The 20,169-nt window shown below is 41.5% G+C and overlaps 1 protein-coding gene across 1 annotated transcript in view; it reads left to right on the top strand.

The window, feature by feature from the left end:
• The window catches only part of LOC126412603 (protocadherin-like wing polarity protein stan), a 345,349-nt gene that overhangs the window by 305,490 nt on the left and 19,690 nt on the right, over nt 1–20,169 (top strand). The window contains exon 43 of the mRNA XM_050082273.1: nt 15,270–15,402. Within this exon, the coding sequence (XP_049938230.1) occupies nt 15,270–15,402 (133 nt within the window). The remainder of the gene's footprint in view (nt 1–15,269; nt 15,403–20,169) is intronic.

The raw sequence follows: 20,169 nt of genomic DNA, 5'->3' as shown, positions 1-20,169 counted from the left end.
GCCTGGGAATGAGGCTGCAGATGCTGCAGCCAAGGCTGCAGTCCTCCTGCCTCGGCCAGCCTCCCATTGTGTCCCGTCATCTGACGTTCGTGGGGTTGTTTGTAAGAGGCTTGTGTCGTTGTGGTGGGATGCTTGGTCATCCCTCCAAGGAAACAAGCTCCGGGCAGTAAAACCGCTCCCAACTGCTTGGACAACCTCCTCCCGACCATCTCGGCGAGAAGAGGTCCTTCTGACCAGGTTGCGGATTGGGCATTGCCGGTTTAGCCACCGCTACCTGCTCTCCGGTGACCCAGCCTCGCAGTGCCCTTGTGGTCAAGCGTTAACAGTGCGCCATGTTTTATTGTTGTGTCCCCGCTTTAGTCAATCTCGTGTTGTCCTGTCCTTGCCATCTACTTTACCGGATATTTTAGCTGATGACGCTCGAGCAGCTGCTCGTGTTCTGCGTTTTATAACTTTGACTGGCTTGTCCAAAGACATCTAACATTTTTACTTATTTTATCTGCATCTTTGTCAGGACTTTCTGGTGTCCACCCCCCCCCCCTTCCCTCCCCTTGAGTTTTACTAGATTCCATGTACTCTAACAACAGTGACTGGGCGCTAATGACCTCAGTAGTTGAGCGCCCTTAACCCCCCCCCCCCCCCCCCCCAAAAAAAAATAATAATAATAAATAAATAAATACTCCAGCCCCATTACTGGTAAAACATACACAATTCAAGGCAGGGCCACATGTGAAACAACATCGGTCATTTATCAGCTAACATGATGTGTGTCGCTATGGATCGGAGGAAATCCTCTCTGACTTCTGGCGGCTATCTGATTTGGTGAAGACTGCCAGTCTCGCTAGCGGGATGAAAGCAGAGCTCACCATCTGCAGCATCGTCGACAGGACTGACTGCGGACCTTTGGTACAGAGCCGAGTGGAGGGTCTGAATCAGAGGCTGAGACAGTTCTGCGACCGAGTGGGCTGCAGATTCCTCGACTTGCGCCATAGGGTGGTGGGGTTTCGGGTTCCGCTGGATAGGTCAGGAGTCCACTACACGCAACAAGCGGCTACACGGGTAGCAGGGGTTGTGTGGCGTGGGCTGGGCGGTTTTTTAGGTTAGATGGCCTTGAGCAAGTACAGAAAGGGCAACAGCCTCAACGGGTGAGGGGCAAAGTCAGGACTTGCGGGGACCAAGCAGCAATCGGTATTGTAATTGTCAACTGTCGAAGCTGCGTTGGTAAAGTACCGGAACTTCAAGCGCTGATAGAAAGCACCGAAGCTGAAATCGTTATAGGTACAGAAAGCTGGCTTAAGCCAGAGATAAATTCTGCCGAAATTTTTACAAAGGTACAGACGGTGTTTAGAAAGGATAGATTGCATGCAACCGGTGGTGGAGTGTTCGTCGCTGTTAGTAGTAGTTTATCCTGTAGTGAAGTAGAAGTGGATAGTTCCTGTGAATTATTATGGGTGGAGGTTACACTAAACAACCGAACTAGGTTAATAATTGGCTCCTTTTACCGACCTCCCGACTCAGCAGCATTAGTGGCAGAACAACTGAGAGAAAATTTGGAATACATTTCACATAAATTTTCTCAGCATGTTATTGTCTTAGGTGGAGATTTCAATTTACCAGATATAGACTGGGACACTCAGATGTTTAGGACGGGTGGTAGGGACAGAGCATCGAGTGACATTATACTGAGTGCACTATCCGAAAATTACCTCGAGCAATTAAACAGAGAACCGACTCGTGGAGAAAACATCTTGGACCTACTGATAACAAACAGACCCGAATTTTTCGACTCTGTATGTACAGAACAGGGAACCAGTGATCATAAGGCCGTTGCAGCATCCCTGAATATGGAAATTAATAGGAATATAAAAAAAGGGAGGAAGGTTTATCTGTTTAGCAAGAGTAATAGAAGGCAGATTTCAGACTACGTAACAGATCAAAACGAAAATTTCTGTTCCGACACTGACAATGTTGAGTGTTTATGGAAAAAGTTCAAGGCAATCGTAAAATGCGTTTTAGACAGGTACGTGCCGAGTAAAACTGTGAGGGACGGGAAAAACCCACCGTGGTACAACAACAAAGTTAGGAAACTACTGCGAAAGCAAAGAGAGCTCCACTCCAAGTTTAAACGCAGCCAAAACTTCTCAGACAAACAGAAGCTAAACGATGTCAAAGTTAGCGTAAGGAGGGCTATGCGTGAAGCGTTCATTGAATTCGAAAGTAAAATTCTATGTACCGACTTGACAGAAAATCCTAGGAAGTTCTGGTCTTACGTTAAATCAGTAAGTGGCTCGAAACAGCATATCCAGACACTCCGGGGTGATGATGGCATTGAAACAGAGGATGACACGCGTAAAGCTGAAATACTAAACACCTTTTTCCAAAGCTGTTTCACGGAGGAAGACCGCACTGCAGTTCCTTCTCTAAATCCTCGCACAAACGAAAAAATGGCTGACATCGAAATAAGTGTCCAAGGAATAGAAAAGCAACTGGAATCACTCAATAGAGGAAAGTCCACTGGACCTGACGGGATACCAATTCGATTCTACACAGAGTACGCGAAAGAACTTGCCCCCCTTCTAACAGCCGTGTACCGCAAGTCTCTAGAGGAACGGAGGGTTCCAAATGATTGGAATAGAGCACAGATAGTCCCAGTCTTCAAGAAGGGTCGTCGAGCAGATGCGCAAAACTATAGACCTATATCTCTGACGTCGATCTCTTGTAGAATTTTAGAACATGTTTTTTGCTCGCGTATCATGTCATTTCTGGAAACCCAGAATCTACTATGTAGGAATCGACATGGATTCCGGAAACGGCGATCGTGTGAGACCCAACTCGCTTTATTTGTTCATGAGACCCAGAAAATATTAGATACAGGCTCCCAGGTAGATGCTATTTTTCTTGACTTCCGGAAGGCGTTCGATACAGTTCCGCACTGTTGCCTGATAAACAAAGTAAGAGCCTACGGAATATCAGACCAGCTGTGTGGCTGGATTGAAGAGTTTTTAGCAAACAGAACACAGCATGTTGTTATCAATGGAGAGACGTCTACAGACGTTAAAGTAACCTCTGGCGTGCCACAGGGGAGTGTTATGGGACCATTGCTTTTCACAATATATATAAATGACCTGGTAGATAGTGTCGGAAGTTCCATGCGGCTTTTCGCGGATGATGCTGTAGTATACAGAGAAGTTGCAGCATTAGAAAATTGTAGCGAAATGCAGGAAGATCTGCAGCGGATAGGCACTTGGTGCAGGGAGTGGCAACTGACCCTTAACATAGACAAATGTAATGTATTGCGAATACATAGAAAGAAGGATCCTTTATTTTATGATTATATGATAGCGGAACAAACACTGGTAGCAGTTACTTCTGTAAAATATCTGGGAGTACGCGTGCGGAACGATTTGAAGTGAAATGATCATATAAAATTAATTGTTGGTAAGGCGGGTACCAGGTTGAGATTCACTGGGAGAGTGCTTAGAAAATGTAATCCATCAACAAAGGAGGTGGCTTACAAAACACTCGTTCGACCTATACTTGAGTATTGCTCATCAGTGTGGGATCCGTACCAGATCGGTCTGACGGAGGAGATAGAGAAGATCCAAAGAAGAGTGGCGCGTTTCGTCACAGGGTTATTTGGTAACCGTGATAGCGTTATGGAGATGTTTAATAAACTCAAGTGGCAGACTCTGCAAGAGAGGCGCTCTGCATCGCGGTGTAGCTTGCTCGCCAGGTTTCGAGAGGGTGCGTTTCTGGATGAGGTATCGAATATTTTGCTTCCCCCTACTTATACCTCCCGAGGAGATCGCGAATGTAAAATTAGAGAGATTAGAGCGCGCACGGAGGCTTCCAGACAGTCGTTCTTCCCGCGAACCATACGCGACTGGAACAGGAAAGGGAGGTAATGACAGTGGCACGTAAAGTGCCCTCCGCCACACACCGTTGGGTGGCTTGCGGAGTATCAATGTAGATGTAGATGTAGAACATGCCTACACTGCACAGCCTTTTACATCGGTATGACGACAACTAAACTGGCTGAGCTCATGAACGGCCACAGACGAACTGTCCGCCTAGGAGATGCCCAATACCCAGTAGCAGAGCATGTCGTCCAGCATAATTCTAGGGACCTAGAAACCTGCTACAACGTACGTGCCATTTGGCTTCTCCCACCCAACACCAGTCCCTCGGAACTGCGGAAATGGAAACTTGCACTCCAACACATCCTTTCATCCCGCCACCCTCCTGGACTGAACCTACGTTAACCAACCTCACTCCCATTTACTCTTCAGTCTTCTTCTTTTCCCTCTCCTCTTTAGCCATTCACGCATCTTTTCATCCTACATAGTTGTGCTTATCTTTATACTATATACCTCTTTACTTCTGTATGCATCCTCTCTGGTTTGAAGCTGGCACAGTACTTAACAGTAGAATATCTTTGGCTTCCCTCTGACAACCATGCCTCCATCCTTGCTACCCTCCCTGTTTACCTTTCCCTGTTGCTTCATAACCTGGGTTGTGAGTAACTAAATCCACTTTCCCTTCTTCCCTTTTTTCCCCTCTCTTCTCCCTGATGAAGGAACAAAGTTCCGAAAGCTAGGAATGTAAATTTTCTGTTCTGTTTTGTGTTATCTATCGGCTGTACTGAGCTGAGGTAAGTACTGGCCAGCCCCTCTATCTCTTTGTCAGTATTTGTTTCACATCTTTATATGAGATTTTCCATTAATCATTTAGATCTCTTAATTGCACAGGTAGGTTAGAAAATTTAAAAAGAGAAATGGATAGGTTGAAGTTCTATAGAGTAGGAATTAGTGAAGTTCAGTGGCCAGAGGAACAGGACATCTGGTCAGGTAAATACTGGGCTATAAATACAAAATCAAGTAGGGGTAACGTAGGAGTACATTTAATAATGAATAAGAAAATAGGAACGTGGGTAAGCTACTGTGAATAGCATAGTGAATGTATTATCCTAGCCAAGATAGACACAAAGCCAACACTCATGACAGTAATACAAGTTTATATGCCAACTAGCTCCACAGATGATGAAGAGATTGAAGAAATGTATGATGAGATGAAAGAAATTAGTCAGATAGTTAAGGGAGATGAAAATTTAATTGTGATGAGGGACTGAAATTCAATAATAGGGAAAGAAAGAGAATGAAAAATTGTAGGTGAATACTGACTGGGGGGGGGAGGGGGGGGGGGGGGGATCAAAGCGGAAGCCCCCTGGTAGAATTTTGCACAAAGCATAACTTAATCATCACTAGCGATTGGTTCAGGAATCGTTAAAAAGATTGTGTACAGAGAAGAGAAGTGGAGATACTGAAATGTTTCATATTTTTTATATAAAGGTAAGACAAATTTGAAACCAAATTTTAAATTGTAAGACATTTCAGGGGCAAATGTGACTCTGACACAATGTATTGGTTATGAACTGCAGATTAAAACTGAAGAAATTGCTGAAAAGTAGGAAATTAAGGAGATGAGATCTGGTTAAATTTAAAGAACCAGAGATCGTAGAGTGTTTCAGAGAGAGAGAGGATTAGGCAATGATTAACTAGAACAGGAGAAAGGAATACAGTAGAAGACGAATGCATAGCTTTGAGAGACAGAATAGCAAAGGCACCAGAGGATCAGATACGTAAAAAGACAAGGCGTAATACTTATCCTTAGATAACACAGGAGATATTGAATTTAATTAATTAAAGGAGGAAATATAAAAATGAAGCAGGTGGAGGGGAATACAAATGTCTAAAATTGAGATTGACAGGAACTGCAAAATGGCTAAGCAGGAATGGCTAGAAGACTAGTGTAAGGGTTTAGATTCATATTTCAACAGGGGAAAGAAAGTTCAACAGGGGAAAGAAAGATACAGCTTACAGGAAAATAAAAGAGACCTTTGGAGGAAAGAGAGGCAGCTTTATGAATATCAAGAGCTCTGACGGGAAACCAGTCCGAAGCAAAGAAGGGAAAGCTTGAATGGTGGAGCATCTGTATACAAGGGAGATGAACTTGAATTCAGTATTGGTTGAGAAAGAAGAGAGACAGGGTTGTAGCCTGACATCAATGTAATTCAGGCTGTACGTTGGGCAAGCCGTAAAGGAAATCAAAGAAAAACTTGGAATAGCAATTAAAGTTCAGGGAGTATTGTGTCAGAGACAGCAAAGGACAGGCAAGAGCAGTTGAATGGAATGACCAGTGTCTTGAAAGGAGGATATAATGTGAACAGGAACAAAAACAAAACAAGGATAATGGAATGTGTTGTGTCTAGGAATCCTGCATACTCAGTTCATTAGACAATCGATCAAAAAACTCGTATCAATGAGTTTTATTACAACAAGACAATTACAATATTTAATGTTTAACCCCATACGGTAAGTCTCCCCTGACTTGCAGTTCTGGGGAACTTTCCTGAAATCTACCCCTTTTCCTAGACCTCTCCAGTCCTCTTCCTTCTCCCTTGTTCTTTCCCCTTCAACCCTTCTGCCTGAAGAAGGACTCACTGGCTCTGACAACTTGCCAATTACAACAGTGTTTTATGTGTGTGTTTTGCCGCCGCTTGGTGGGTAGATTTTTTGTCTATCCAATTAAATAATTTTGGCAACACTTAACTTTGATAGAGTCCGCAGCTCACGGTCTCGCGGTAGCGTTCTCGCTTCCCGAGCACAGGGTCTCAGGTTCGATTCCTGGGGGGGCCAGGGATCTTCACCTGCCTCGAGATGACTGGGTGTTGTGTCGTCTTCATCATCATCATCATTCATCCCCATTACAGATGGGGGAAGGCAATGGCAAACCACCTCCGCTAGGACCTTGCCTAGTACAGCGGTGTGGGTCTACCGCATCGTCCCCTACGCTCTGTCAAGGAGTAATAGACTTCATCACCATCACCAACTTTTATAGATGTGTCGCAAGCAAAGGGTGACATACAAAATAATCAGTCTTCTTTAGAATAGACAACCACAAGTCTATGCTACATAAAGATGGCTAATGAAGTGGCTAACATTGAAGCTGCTATCGAGGTGGGCTGCCACCAGTCGGGTGCGGCACTTATGTCCACTACACCTCGGGGCCGCTGCTGTTGCATTGTCATCCTGGAGGGAGGTTGGTCAGGTATGATTGCCTGACTTCTTCTCACAGCTATCTCTTCTCTATCGTTCCTGACCGGTGTGCCGGTGCTGACCTTACACCGTAACATTCCAACATTCCTCCCTCCCCCCCCCCCCCTCCCCCTAGCGTGATGGTCCATCGTCATAGATATGGAGCATGACAACGGGAGGGGGGGGGGGGGGGGGGGAGCAGGAGCATGGATGGTCTGATGGACTGGAACCTGCATCTGCAGGGAATGTCAGGCTTCTGGTGATACCCTGCCATCCGGCCTTCGTTCTGGTGGAAATGTCCCCCAGAAAACGCCCAGAAGGGTACACGTCCACCTCCTGAGGGCCATCCCAAGATGGAAAAGTTGTCGGCCACTGTGACATGGGTGGGTCCATCTCCATCGGTAGGACAATTGGAAGCAGAGGCAGCGAAGACTCTGTCTCCATGGGGTCATCCCACAGTGTCGTGATGACACCCTCTGGCAGTTGCTGTGGCCGTGGTGTCCTCAGGATCTGCGAATCTGGGGGAAGAGATACAGAAGGATCACTGTGCACATGAAAGTGGAGAATTTGATTGTGATGTCGGTGCTGCGGTCTGTGTGGGCCTGAAATGAGATACATGCATGTGTCAAGTCAACGAAGGAGTTGGCCTCGTGCCCACCGTTAGCTGCTGCTAGAAACCCAGGAAAAACCAATATTATGCTGCACGAAGCGGTACTTGTTGCTGTCCTTCAGTGCTGGATGCTAAGTTGGGTGGAGCAGGTAGAGTAGTGTCCGATGGCAGTGGCCGTGAAACAGCTCCACTGGCAGTGCCCTATCTTGTGGATGTGAATGATAGAAGGTGAGAAACAGTTGTAATGTTTGATTCCTGGTGAGTGCAGTGCAAAGTTCGGCCATCTGCTGCTTGAAGGTTCTGACAAAATGTTCCGCTTCACTGTTGGACTGTGGATGGAATGGTACACTAGTGTGCCATTGCGTTCACAGAATGTTTCAAATTCATTTGACGTGAACTGGTGGCCATTGTCTGACACTATGACTTCAGGCAAACCTTTGAGGCAAAAAATAGAGGACAGTGTTTGAACTGTGCTAGGTGATGTGATCGAGTTCATTGGCGCAGCAAAAGAGAATTTGCTATAAGAGTCTACCACAATCAACCAACGAATGTTCTAAAAAGGACCCACAAAGTCTGTGTGCACACATTGCCATGGTGATTGTAACTTAGGCCAAGCAGAGAATTTTTGTGGCAGAGCGGACTGATTTCCTTCACATACGTTACACAGTGACATCATCTGTTCTATTAGGGTGCCCATACCCTGCCAAGTACAGTGTCAGTGCGCTAACTGTTTCATACGAACAGTCCCTCAGTGTCCTTGGTGAAGTAAATGCAACACTTCTTTTTGCAAAGCTATGGGGATCAACACACATGACTGTCCATTGTCATTTTGAACAAGAATCACACTTTGCTGTACAGCAAGGCTATGCTGAAATGTGAGTTCTTTATGCTATGCAATGAGCGAGGCCAAGCTGTGCGAATGTATTTTAGCAAAATGTTCAAATCTGAATCAGCTTCCATGGCCTGTGCAATTTTCCCATAGTTCAGAGAAAAGGATTAAAGCAATTCAGAATCTTGAGCATCAATGTGACAACAAGATGCAGCAGAAGTGTCAAAGTCTGTATCTGGGCCAATCGGAAGACGTGAAAGTGTGTCTGCATTACCATGGTGAGTTGTCTGATGATACACAATCTCATACTGATATTGAGTTAACAATAAAGAGCATCTTTGCAATTTTTGGCCAGTTCATACAGGAACTGGATTAATCGGATGATCCATTAGTAAGTAGAATTTTCGGCCATACAAATAGTGGTGGAATTTGGTGACAACATACACTGTAGCCAATGCCTCTTTCTCTATTTGTGAGTAGTTACACAGAGCTTTGGACAACACTTTTGATGCGAAAGCAATAGGCCTGTCTTTATCACCAAATCTGTGTGTAAGCACTGCACCAATTCCGTAAGAAGCAGCATCAACTTGAACACAGTGGTTTGTCAGGATCAAAGTGAACCAAGCATCGATCCCTGAGCAATGCATCTTTAAGTTTTTGAGAAGTTTGTGGCACTCTTCTCTCCAAACAAAGGCGATGTTCTTGCAATGCAATAAAGCTGCAATTTTTGCAGCATTCGGTATGAACCAAATACAATAGTTCATTTTCCCTAAGACTGTCTACAATTCTGTGACATTGTGAGGAACTGGCAGGTCACATATGGCTAACAAATATACCTGAAGAGGATGTACACCTTAAATGTTTATAACATGACCAAGATACTGCACCTCGGGTTTAAAAAAAAATTACACTTGTCCACTGTACACTTTAGTCCTGCATCAGATAGCACATGAAACAAAGCACACAAATTTGCAATGTGTTCTTCAGGTGTACGACCTGCTATGACAATATCGTCCAGATAGTTTGAATGGTTGGTACTTGAGCAGTCAGCTGTTCCAAATACTGTTAGAAAATGGCAGGTGCGGAAGCACTGCCAAAAGCGAAATGCAAATATTCAAACAAGCCCAAATGAGTGTTCAGAACACACACAGTTTGAGATCCTTCAGCTAATGGTATTTGAAGATATGCATCGTGAAGATCAGTTTTTGACAAGTAGCAACCAGTGCCTAATCTGTCCATGAGATCCTTTAGGTGTGGCATTGGTTAAGTGTCAATCACAGTTTGTGGGTTTACTCTGGACTTACAGTCAACACAGAGGCAAATGCGACCTGAAGGCTTGGGAGCGAAACCAGTGGACTTTGTCTGCAATTCACGGTCTTGCGGTCGCGTTCTCGCTTCCCGAGCCCGTGGTCCCTGGTATCATCATTTCATCATCATGCATGAAAGTGGCAAGATTGGACTGCGCAAAGGTTGCGAATTTGTACGGGCACTGATAACCATGCAGTTGAGTGCCCCACAAACCAAACAGCAACAACATCTTCATCATCACCACCATCACCACCATCACCATCACCACCACCATCAGCATCACCATCACCATCACCATCACCAGTGGACTTGCCCATTGACTAGCTTGTGTGTGCACAATAGCTCCATCATCTTGCAGTTCTTTAAGTTCAGCAGCCACTTTGTCCCGTAATGCAATGGGAATAGTTCTGGCCCAGCAAACTTTCAGCGGAGCATTGTCTTTTATAGTAATACATGCAACGAAACTGTTAGTCTTGCCTAAACCTTCAGAAAAGAGTTCAGGGGATTCTTTCATCGAGCTAGCTACACTGTCTTTTGCATTAAATGCAGTCTCTGACAACACATTGTCCTGAATTTGAAAGCCAAACAAATAAAACGAATCAAGTCCAAATATGGTCCCACAATTGCATGATTGTAGCACAGTGAAAGTCACAGTTTGTGTATGTGAGCAATACATAGCAGGCGAAGTACATTTTCTGAGATTGGGTATATCTTGTCCTTTATAAACCGTCAGGTGTGCACTAGTTTTAGACAGGCATGAGGAGCCTAACAGTTCATATGTGTTACAATTCAGCAATGTAACAGAGGCACTCATGTCCATATGAAATTTCACGTTTTCCACTAACAAGGGAACCTCCCCATCGCACCCCCCTCAGATTTAGTTATAAGTTGGCACAGTGGATAGGCCTTGATAAACTGAACATAGATCAATTGAGAAAACAGGAAGAAGTTGTGTGGAACTGTGAAAAAATAAGCAAAATATACAAACTAAGTAGTCCATGGGCGACATAGGCAACATCATGGAGAATGTGAGCTCAGGAGCGCCATGGTCCCGTGGTAGCGTGAGCAGCTGCAGAACGAGAGGTCCTTGGTTCAAGTCTACCCTCGAGTGAAAATTTTACTTTCTTTATTTTTGCATAGTTATTATCTGTCCGTTTGTTCATTGATGTCTCTGTTCACTGTAATAAGTTTAGTGTCTGTGTTTTGCGACCGCATCGCAAAACCGTGCAATTAGTAGACGAAAGGACGTGCCTCTCCAATGGGAACCGAAAACATTTGATCGCAAGGTCATAGGGCAACTGATTCCTCCACAGGAAAACACATCTGATATATTCTATACGACACTGGTGACGGCATGTGCGTCACATGACAGGAATATGTTGTCGACCCACCTAACTTGTACACTTGGTGAATGGGTAAAAAGATTCTTCTACCTTGCCCGATTTAGGTTTTCTTGTGGATGTGATAATCACTCCCAAAAAAGTGATGAAAACGTAAGAGTTTGTCACATAAACTGAAAATGAAAAATTAAACTTATCACTCGATGGAAGATTTGAACCAATGACCTTTCGTTCCGCAGCTACTCACGTTACCACGAGACCACGGCGCTCCTGCGGTCCCAGTGTCCTTTATGTTGCCTATATTCCCATGAACTACTCAGTTTGTATATTTTGCTTATTTTTTCACAGTTCCACACAACTTCTTCCTGTTTTCTCGATTGATCTGTGTTCAGTTTTTCAAGGCCTATCCACTGTGCCAACTTATAACTAAATCTGAGGGGGGTGGGTGGGGAGGTTTCCTTGTAAGATACAAATGAATAAAAAGTTTGTTGGACTGGCGTAGCACTGAAGAAACTGTTTGCTTGCTAATTTTGCTAATGCTTGCAGCAGGCTTTGAATACACTGCATTGATTACATGGGCCTTGTAACTAGATTTTTGTGAATGGGCAGAATTCTTATGTTTGTTCCATTGCAAACATATGGATTTTATGTGACCTTTCTTGCCACAAGCGTAACACTGTTCTTGTCTGGATGGGCAATCTTGTCATTTGTGCCTTGAGTAGCGCCGAGGGCGTGACTTAATTCTATTCACTGATGTAGCCACCTGTTTACATGGCTTGGTGCACGCATGCTGTTGCTGCCTACTGGGCCAGTCGCGAGCAGGGACGACCCAACCCGACAAATTGGTGGCTGCTCAAATTTATCAGCCGCTACGGCATCTGAATCGTACTGATCTAGAATTTGCACTATGTGATGAAATGTTGGATCTGGTTGTTTCAAAATCTGATCTCTAAGTTTATCATCAGTTACATTGGACACGATCACATCACGCAATGTAACATCTGAATATAAAGCACCACAAGCACATTTGAATTTGCATTTCGTTGTCATAGCCTACAAATCTGTTACCCACTCATGATAAGTTTGTTCTGACCTTCTGTTGCAATGAAAGAATTGGTACCTAGCTGCCACCACATTCACTTGTTGGTCATAATAGTTAGTTAGAGAACCTACAACATGATCATAGGAAAGTTTACTTGGAGTGGTGTTAGGGAACTATTTCTGAATGAAGCGAAAGACTGCACTTCCTACCACTGACAAAAAGTAATGTAATTTGACAGTACCTGACACTTTGTGAGCGAATGTGCGGTTTTCATACTGTTGCAATCACTCAAGCCATTCCTCATCTTTTTCGTTAAACTGGCGAAAAGGTGGTATGGCACATGGAACTACAGTTGTTGCATGTTGCTCGGGTGCTCGCAATGCAGTAACTACTGTACCATGTTTAGAAGTGTTGCAATCTGTGCATCTGAAACTGAAACATCTGTGTTTAGCTGTGTTGTATCTATTGCTTGCAGCTGAGCACCTAAGCAGGAGGTGGGAGAGGTGGGTTGCTCATTGTGGAATAAGCAAATGCAATTAACAGACGATGCAAGCAAGAAAAACAAGCACACAAGCAAAGTAAAGTTCAGCAGTGCTTGCCTGAAAACACTGAATTGCAAAAACATTATAACAGACACTTAAAAGACACGTAAACACACCTCTGCAAAGGAAAGACAAGGTAGAATTAAGGCACCAGCAAGGCACAAAAGCCCATGACAAAACAAAACAGAGACAATCTGTGGCAGCTGGTGGCTCCTATATCATCAGCACCATCTTATACGGACGTCTTCATCGCCATGTTATTCGTCCATCCTCGTCGTCATGTTGTTGTTTCTACGTATCCTGCATAATTGGTTCACTAGTCAAACAATCAGACAACTCGTATTAATTAGTTTCATTACAACAAGACAATTACAATACTTAACTTTGATAGATGTGTCGCCAGCAACTGTCGGCATACAAAATAATCAGTCTTCTTCAGAATAGACAATCACAAGTGTGTGCTACATAGAGGTAGATAACAAAGTGGCTAACATTGAAGTTGCTATCGAGTGGGCTGCCATCAGTAGGGCACGGTGCATATGTCCACTTCACCTAGGGGCCACTGCCATCTCTTCTCTGTCTTTCCCAACTGGTGTGTATTAGAATGTATTAGAATTAAATCAGGTGAAGCTGAGGGAGAGTTTTGTTATTTGGGCAGAAAAATAACTAATTACGATTGAAGTAGAGGGGATATTAAATGTAGACTGGCAGTGGCAAGAAAAGCATTTCTGAAGAAGAGAAAATTGTTAACATCAGATGTAAATTTAAGTGTTAGGAAGTCTTTTCTGAAAATATTTGTATGAATCGTATCCTTGTGTGGAAGTGAAACATGGACGATAAGCAGTTTAGACGAGAAAAGAATAGAAGCTTTTGAAATGTGATGCTACAGAAGAATACTGAAGATTAAATTAGGAGATCAATAGCAATGGGGAGGAAGGAAATTTGATGGCACAACCTGACTACAAGAAGAGATCAGTTGATAGGACACATTCTGAGACATCAAGGGATCACCAGTTTAGTATTGGAGGGAAGTGTGGGGTGTACAAATGTAGAGGGAGTCCAAGAGATGAACACAGTAAGCAGATTCAGATCGATGTAAGTTGCAGTAGATATTCAGAAACGAAGAGGCATGTAAAGGATAGAGTAGCATGGAGAGCTGTCTTTGGCCTGAAGACACACCAGCAGAAAAGTTGTAGGAAATGTTGAAGTCATCTTGGAGACCTTCAGATGTAACTGTTGTTATTAAGTTTTTCTCCATGTTCAAAAAATGTGTACATTATATTGTTTGCAGTTGTTAACTCAACATTATTGGTAACTAATGTGAAAGGGCTATGAGGCAGTAATCAGATTTGATTCATGTTTGTGTTATACAGAGTGTCCCAAGAGGAATGGTCAGTATTCAGGGATGAGACAGGAATGATCATTTGAAGAAAAACACTTCATATAGACATATGCCTTATTCCGGATCGTTTCTGAGACAGCACACATTTAATTGACATTTGTTTTTGGACTGGTAGTGCATTATAGATGCTGCAGCCCTCATTAGGGAATGTGCAGAGGCACTCCACAAGCCACACAACATATTCTCCTGATAGTGCACACATGCATTGAAGTTCATGATGTGATATTCAAACTTTTATTGTGAGCTGTACAACAGCTGTAGTGTGATGTGTATGATAATGCTTAGAGGTCAACAAGTTAAAAATATGTATTTCTCAATTGATACTTTGTAAAAACACATTGCGTAATGATTACTAACTGGTGCACATGTGTAAACCTGACAGTGGTCTGAATAATACAGAAAATAAACAGCAGTATACATTAAATGTGTTATATCTCAGAAACCATTTGAAATAGGGCATATGTCCGTATGAAGTTTTTTGCTTCAAATAGTTATTTCTGTCATATCCTTGAAAATAGACCATTCTTCCTGGGATGCCCTGTATGGGATCAGTGAAACTGGAAATAACTATTAAGCATGGTAAGTAATAAACTTTTATCTCTCACTAAGTATCAACATATTGTAACAGTGAAGAGAGCATATGTTCATTCATTTTAGCTACATCTTCACAGTTTATGTATTCTATAATAAAAAAAGATGTGAATAGTCACTCACTTAACTTTTGTATCTATCTAGATGCTGTAGCAAGTAAAACTATTAAATTGACCAAGTATTGTTTTGTGGCATTAAGGGATCACACATTGAAGCAGTATTTTGTTATGTTCCCAGTAAAATATTTTATGAAAATAATTGGAAAATATTGTGATTGTCAGAGTTAACACTGTATACTTCCTCCTTGATTCTTAGAAATGAATTCGACATGAATAAAGGATAAATGTTTTCTTAATGATTATATCAGTTTATTATATTTTATTGAACTGACTATGTTATAAAACCAAAAGGAAAAGCTTCTAATAATCATTTAACTTTAAATATGACATGTTAATGCCATCGATCAGACATTTTGGTATATCAGAATACTGTGATATTTGTTCTATTACAGCTGAGGAAGACCACACTACGTACATTGTACCTCTTTCAGGAAGAGTTCACCCACAAACTGAAGCACGTTCATCACCTAGCCCCTTATTGCGACCTCCTGCTTTGAATGATCCTAATGTGATCTCAGAATCTGAGTAAGTCATTAAAATTGCTTTTCAGTTTCTTGTACTTGTAGTAATTTTAAATTACGTGTACAGTCAAACGAATTTGATTCATTCCTGAAGATAGTGTATAAACAAAATATTCATAAATTATAACTATTTAGCCAATAAGAAGTAAACTCAATGATGAATTCTTGGACGTAGTGGTGGCTCATAGACACAAATTCTGGATGTTCACAGATTTTTAAATTCAGTTAAATATGAGAGTGCGAAATTAATAGCATCTGCTTTATAACAGTTATGCTCATCAACATATTTATACAACTTCAGCCACTGTCAATAATAATAATAATAATAATATGTATAACTTGTTTGAAGGAATTGTTTTTCTGGAATTTTGTTGTTTTGTGCATAATTAAGTGCAGTATATGGCAAGAACGAAATAATATTTAAGCTTTCGCTACTCTCCCTTTTGCATTTTTGTATAAGTGGGAGTTTTTGTGCTTTTTTACTTTTTGGACAAATGTACAAACTCTCTAACTCATGTATTAGTTAACAAATTAACTTCTGGGTTGAAAATCAGGCATTCTTACGTTGCACCCACATAATGACTTATGCTTATTATACACTTCTTTATTAAATCTTCGCTTGTAGTCATGCTTATTTGATTTTGTCACTTTCTCAGACAGCTTTTTTACTTTTTGGACAAATGTACAAACTCTCTAATTCATGTATTAGTTAACAAATTAACTTCTGGGTTGAAAATCAGGCATTCTTACGTTGCACCCACATAATGACTTATGCTTATTATACACTTCTTTATTAAATCTTCGCTTGTAGTCATGCTTATTTGATTTTATCACTTTCTCAGACAGCGAATCTGGTCTGGAATGCTCCAATTTCTATGCGGCTAGCCTTTCCTGGTAATTTTCTTTACTTTTAGTGCTTAATACAGGTTCAACAGAGTTCATGTTGACACTCCACAGGAAAGCTGATCCCTGCACAGTAGACCGCCAGCTCCAAACACAAACTGCTGTTTACAGAAATGATTCAATTCAAGTAGTACTATCTGCCAAAAACGTCACTTGACTAGAATACAAATGAGGCACTGAGAGCCATAAGGGCCAAAAGCACACCATCGTGACCCCCTCCCCCCTCTCTTTCCCCTTTTAAGTGAATATCAGAGAAACCAGCGAGCTGCTTTTCATGTATGTTTAAATATATATGTACAATGTGGGCCTACAGTACAGAGCCGGCTGAAATGGCCGTGCGGTTAAAGGCGCTGCAGTCTGGAACCGCGAGACCGCTACGGTCACAGGTTCGAATCCTGCCTCGGGGCATGGATGTTTGTGATGTCCTTAGGTTAGTTAGGTTTAACTAGTTCTAAGTTCTAGGGGACTAATGACCTCAGCAGTTGAGTCCCATAGTGCTCAGAGCCATTTGAACCATTTTTGAGCCTACAGTACAGATAAACTATGAGATCAACAGATGTCATAAGCACAAATAAATACTACAGTCTCACAATCGACGATGATGTGCTTTATGGTTTTCAACACCTGAAATGGATTACTCTATGATAAAATCCAAAACTTTGTGTAACATGTCTCATTTAGAATCCCACAAAATATGTTTTTCTGTCAGTATAACTATAACATATACTGATATCTGATCTAATTTTAATATATAGTGTTTGAATTCACATATCTGTGGAGGGTGCTAGCATCTAGCAGGATTATTGGTGAACGTAGATAAAAGTCTGCTGCAGTGTGCTGCTACTGGTGGCATTGATGTACACTAGTAGTTGAGTGGTAAGGGCTAGCAGTGCACACCATTAATCGTGCACATTTTTTATCAAATCCGTATATATGAGGGTGGTATGAAAAGTTCTCAGAATCATCACGAGAGGTTAGCGCTAGCACAACGAGTCATTCATGTGATATTCATTGGACTGTTGCCTGTAAACACATGCCACGCCAGTGCACTTGGAAGAGAGCTGTGGTGGTGACGTGGATCTGTTGTTGTTCCCGTGTAGTGATTTGCAAAGATGGAAAAAATCGAGATCCAAGCAGTGATTAAGTAATTTGTAAAGAAAGGTATGAAAGCAAAGGACATTCATGCCCATTTCCAGAATACACAGGGGAACTCTGCTCCTTCATATTCAACTGTTGCCAAGTGGACAAATGAATTTAAATTTGGTCGGAGAACTTCGATGATGATCCATGCAGTGGCCAGCCAATATGTGTTACTACTCCAGAAAGGCCAGGTTTAGCAAGGAAAGAAAGTCATCATCCATCAAGACAAAGCGAGCCCGCAAATATGTGCCGTTGCCATGGCAAAATTACGCGAAATTGCCACACCTTTGCAGGCCTGGAGAAAACTCATTTTTGAGGTGGGATCAAGAGACTGTAACATTGTTGCACCAAGTTCATTAATCTGCAAGGAGACTACATTGGAAAACAAAAAAAGTTTCAGTGATGCAAGTACTTTTTTTCGTATTCTGTTCCAAGAACTTTTCAAATCACCCTCGTATTTGGCCCGTAAGGCAATTATCTCACACCAGTTTACGCATGCACAGAAGCTCCTTAAAACGTGAACAGTAAGATAGTAAGGTGTGCTAATGACCCTGTTGCCAAGTTTTACCAAGTCTAGTGGAGCAATATGTAGCACAGTGCAGTAGATTTAGTGCCGTGTATTTCAGATTACCGCATCTAAATTACATTTAACAGCATTCAAAGAGAAATAACCAATAAATCTGCAAGGTGTCAAAAATTAGTGTTCAAGTGCTCTTGTTCTCTTTCACAGCAGCTGCCACTGCTTGGACCCCAAATAATTGCCTGCCTTTGACTTTCGCAACTTTTGTACCTTATGCATACATTCTTATACAAAATCCATGGAACTATAAAAATATCATAAGGTAAAGGAGTCACTAAGCAGATGAAATATGGACAGAATTGTGATTTGGTTTTACTATACTTGTTTTAGGGGTGTTTTGCTGTGTAAATGAAAGGTACTGGCAGAATGAAGTAATATTGTTTGAAAGAAGCCTTCACTTTTCTCCTTGCATTTTGCTACTATACTGTTCTGCTAGAAGCCCATGACAAATTTGTTCATTGCGCCTTGTCTTATCTACATTTGGAAATGTTTGTCAACTGGCACTTTTGATTATTTTTTAAATAGTTTATATTGGAGCTTGCATTATACTGCTTCATAAAAATTAGCAATTCACCTCACGTTGCACATATTTCCTGGATCGAAGTAGGGGAAAATTCTCAATTCCATTCTCATTCTCTGAATGCATTTCATTGAAGGTGGTGGCACAATGGTTGAGACACTGGACCTGCATTTTGGAAGAATGACGTTCAAATCCACATTCAGCCATATGATTTAAATTTTCCATAATGTGCCTAAATTTTGCAAGGTGAGAGATGGGATAGCTCCTATAAAGAGGGCTCAGTTGATTTTCTTCCCCATCCTTGTTCAACTTGAACTTGTGCTGTGTCTCTGATGACCTTATCAGCAACAGGGTGTTAAACTCTAATGTACTTTCTGGAAACATATCCTCTACAGCAAACTTTTGCAAACATCTCATTTGTTCCATTTCTTCCATATTAGATTCTCCGATGTGGTCTAGCAGTTACTATTTCACATAATAATGTAGTCGGATAGTTATTGTTACTTTTACTACAAGACACACTGAGTGCAATGCATTCTCATTTAAGCTTGGGATCAGGTATGATCTTCTTTTGCTAGAGACACATAATGCAATGCCTTTTCATATTTGTCATTAAGTAACCTTCAAACAAATCGCCAACTGTATAGTCTTTTACTTTGGTGAAAGGATTACACTTTTTTTAAACTTCAGTAGCAGAATCAAATAGTAATGTTTCTTTAATCAACTGTGAATTGCCCTAGCAATATCTCTGTATCAGAAGTATTGTTGCATGAAAGGAATAATTTAATATTTCCCAAAAACTTAAGAAAAAATACTATAATTTGTATTTTAAATTGATACACATCTGGCTCTGATGTAATTGCTTGACCTGTTATTGTTGAAATATAATTGCTGCTGCTGCATAACTATGTTGACTTTAAAATTGCAAAACATGGCAAGAGATACAACTCCTTCAATTACAAAATAAGTTCTGCTGGACCATTGGAGCTTTATTCAGCAAAATTTAGACATTGATTGGCATAGTGCTGAAAGGAAATTGTCCCATTACTTCTCTACTGTATCCAAACTAAGCTCACCCAAAAAAAAAAAAAAAAAATAAATAAATAAATAAATAAATTAAAAAATTAAAAAAAAAATGAAAAGAAGAAGATGGAAAAACGCATGTTTTCAAACTATTAAGAAAAAAAATAAATTTTCCTCTTCATTTTACCTGTTATCAAAAAATCTCCCAGTATGATATTTTTCGGTGTTCTACCAACATACCCAAACAACACAGCTGAGCTGAGAATTAAAATATACTCCCTTTATTATCTTTCCTCACATTAATGTAGATGTATGCAATCCTATACATCACTGAATTTCTGCACCTGGTTCCGACTTCATACACTCGATAAAAGAAAAATTCCCGTGGATGCTCTTTAACTATGGACAAAGCAATGCGTGGTGTGTCTAAAAAGTTTGGTGAGTGCTATCAGACAATAAACAAAACAAAAGATGCAAATAAATGTTTTCAATTGCCCTTCAAATAGTCACCACCCACTACAACACACTTTTGACAATGTTCGTACAGCTTCTGGAAACTATCAGCAAAGGCCACCTGTGGAATCAATCGCAGAATGGCTGTCGCA

Source organism: Schistocerca serialis, chromosome 1 (genome assembly GCF_023864345.2).
Source record: "Schistocerca serialis cubense isolate TAMUIC-IGC-003099 chromosome 1, iqSchSeri2.2, whole genome shotgun sequence".
Classification (NCBI taxonomy): domain Eukaryota; kingdom Metazoa; phylum Arthropoda; class Insecta; order Orthoptera; family Acrididae; genus Schistocerca; species Schistocerca serialis.
Note: the sequence above shows the minus strand (reverse complement) of the source record. Positions and strands in the feature narration are given on the sequence as shown.